This window comes from Stegastes partitus, unplaced genomic scaffold, assembly GCF_000690725.1.
Source record: "Stegastes partitus isolate 25-593 unplaced genomic scaffold, Stegastes_partitus-1.0.2 Scaffold2707, whole genome shotgun sequence".
Taxonomy (NCBI): Eukaryota; Metazoa; Chordata; class Actinopteri; family Pomacentridae; genus Stegastes; species Stegastes partitus.
The window spans coordinates 1-3,010 of NW_007580438.1; the positions used below are offsets into that span (position 1 = coordinate 1).

General features: G+C 41.8%; 1 gene segment (V, D, J or C); it reads right to left on the reverse strand.

The window, feature by feature from the left end:
• Nucleotides 1-1,038: 1,038 nt before the first annotated feature.
• LOC103375615 (Ig kappa chain V-II region Cum-like) overlaps nt 1,039-3,010 on the reverse strand; it is a 4,600-nt gene continuing 2,628 nt past the window's right edge. Inside the window, 1 exon segment of the V gene segment in view lies at nt 1,039-1,362. Within this exon segment, the coding sequence occupies nt 1,131-1,362 (232 nt within the window).

Here is a 3,010-nt window from a genome sequence, read left to right on the forward strand (position 1 = left end):
TGCTGTTTCCTACATTATCAAGTGCTTATGTCATGTTGATCATAATGTATTATAATGGGTCTCTGTTGAATAGTCTCACCCCCACAACATTTACACATTAGTTCATCGCACAAGTCTTTACATGCAAAATGGTTGAAGAAGTTGTCATAATGTATCAAGCATATTTTATGTGATTCCAGACAGTGAATTATTCTTTTGTCTAAATGTTTATATTTTAAACAACATTTATTCAGATTTCAGGGATGTGTTGGTTTCATTAAAACCTGCTGAGTCTGATCTGTGTCCTCATATTTCCCTTTCATAAGACATAGTTGAGTAAGCTGTTATTCAGTGAGACGCTAATTACATAGAAACACGGGATTATATTGAAAATGATTAGATGATGAGAAACTGTGATAGAGTGTTAAGTCAAACTGTAGTTTCTGTGAAAGAAAAAAGCTGTAATCTTGAAATAAAGATGAGTAAACAGGCACACACAGGTGTGACAATCTGCTGAGCGGAACCAATCTGTGGCTGCAGGGTTGTTACCTGGAGCACAAAGAGGGACGCACACAGCACCTGAGGAGGAAGTGCTGAACTAAGTGAAGTCTCGCTGACAAAGAAGTCGTCATGGATTTCTGTTCAAAAACGTGTAGGAATCTGCAGCCACCTGTGTAGGACTGATTCGTCTACAAGATCCGGGGGGCAGCTGGATTTTCACCTGAACACCTTGTCACCTTGTCACCTTGTTGCCTTGCTATGACTTCCTGAACTAAACAGCCAACTGCAAAATAAAAGAAGAAAGAAAAAAAAGAAGCAACTGTTTGGTCAATGAGTGGACCTCAATTCAAGCTGGAGAACAAATCATCCTTTTTCAAGCAGGACGCTGCACATGTGAAATCCTCAATTCACCAATGACAGTAGCTGGTCATTGTGAGTGGGAGAAACGCTTGACACAGAGACAGTTTGATTTTCTACAGATATTGTTGTAAGTCACTGAACTTGTTTTGATAAATGTTCATTGATGGTCACAGCTGGAACAGTGACATGTTCAGTTCACTTTAGTGAGTGTGTGTGTGTTCAGTGAACTAAATCAGTCTCAGTTCAGCTTCTGTTCAGTCTGACTGAGGAGGTTTTTGTACGACGCTTTTTCACTGTGTGAACACATACTGACTGTTGATTTCATGATAACTCTGACAGTAATAAACTGCAGCATCTTCAGCTTGAACTCCACTGATGCTCAGAGTGAAGTCAGTGTTTGATCCGCTGCCTGTGAAACGTCCTGGAATCCCAGATTGTCGTTCATCAGCCCTGGATATGAGAAGTTTAGGAACTCCTCCATCTCTCTGTTGGTACCAGTGCAGATAGTGTTTGCCACTGNATCAACACTGGCCTCTTAACGTCTGGGAGCACAGAGGCAGGACACATATGCAAACACTCAGAGTCAGTCAGCTGCAGCCGTCCTCAACACATCACCAGGTTTCCTCCTCACTGATGGACAAATTACTGCTTCCATTCATATTGAACAGCCCACATCGTCTTTTCTTTATTTCCTGGAGTTTAGCTCCTCCAGACACTTTACCTGCTGACAACACTGGACACACAAACATCAAACTCCAAAACACAGAAACACAACTGTTCCATTTTTCCTTCTTGTGGGTTTTTCCACAGTGACAACTTCAGGCTGGTTGCAGTGTTTTCTGAGATGAACAGATTCCAACAGCAGGATGAACAAACAGCACGTCTCAGTTTTATCTTCTGTTATCTAGAAAACAGACCACATGTGATTCTGGAAACAATTTACTCCAAACTTTAATGACAGAAACGTCAGAGCAGACTGTTTCTGTTCATGTATTAGTTCACAGGTTGATGCAGCCAGTTAGGAAGTGATTCATAGTTAAAGTTAGTCTCATTTTCATCGTCTGCTTCCTCAGAGTCTAAATCTGTAAATGATCAAATATAATCCTGTCCAGTTTGATAATTCTATAAAACGCTTGTGAAGTGAGTTCAAAGTGTAACTCAGGTGTCTTCTGGGTAACAAACCTGCTGCCATCCCTTCAGTCCATCACCTGAACACATCACATGAGTTCTCTGGTCGACTGGTGCAAAGATTCACACGACCTTCTGACCTCCAATAGATTCATTCATCATCAGACGTTTCACTGCTTCCTTCACATCACTGCAAAGCTTCACCACAATAGAAACTTCTACACACTGATGACCTGGTGAAACTTTATGAATTCCCTCCCTTGAAACATGTGATTTCTCCAAACTCCAACCTTCCACCTGAATGAACGGCTGCTCTCAGGTCTCATCTGTTCACCAGCTCAGCTGTCATGTGTTTCCCCAAAGAAAATCTATCAACAACTGCTGAGAACTGCTCAGAAAGCTGATGCATCATTCAGTGTTCAGTGTGCTGCTTCAGAGATGAGGAACAAGGAGTTTGTGTTGAGTCAAATTGTGCTTCTGTGTAGAAAACTGTGAGACGATGACGACCAACTAGAGTGCAGACATGAATGCTGTCAACTAGAATCTACTGAAACACATGCTGCAGAAATATTTCCATCTGTGTCACAGTGTGAAACTGATTCAGTCCTTATCTGTCAGCCACAGATCATGTTGTCTTTGTTGTCACAGCAGAACAAAGACAAGACTGAAGTTGTGATGGTTGGAGCAGCTTCAACTGTCACACACTGAATGTGGAGGTTCTGCTGCATCTTCAAACACTGTATGAAGCCAAATGATGAGTCTTTGTTCAGTCACATGTTCTGTTGTCTTGTGTTCAGGACAAAACCTGGAGGAGAAACAGTGAACACCGTGAGTTATCTTTGTGTGTGTCTGTGTGCTTCAACAGTGTGTTCAGTGAAGTGTGAGTCTCAGTTCAGCTTCTGTTCAGTCTGACTGAGGAGGTTTTTGTACGACGCTTTTTCACTGTGTGAACGTCCACTGACTGTTGATGTAATGATAACTCTGACAGTAATAAACTCCTGAATCTTCAGCCTGAACTCCACTGATGCTCAGAGTGAAGTCA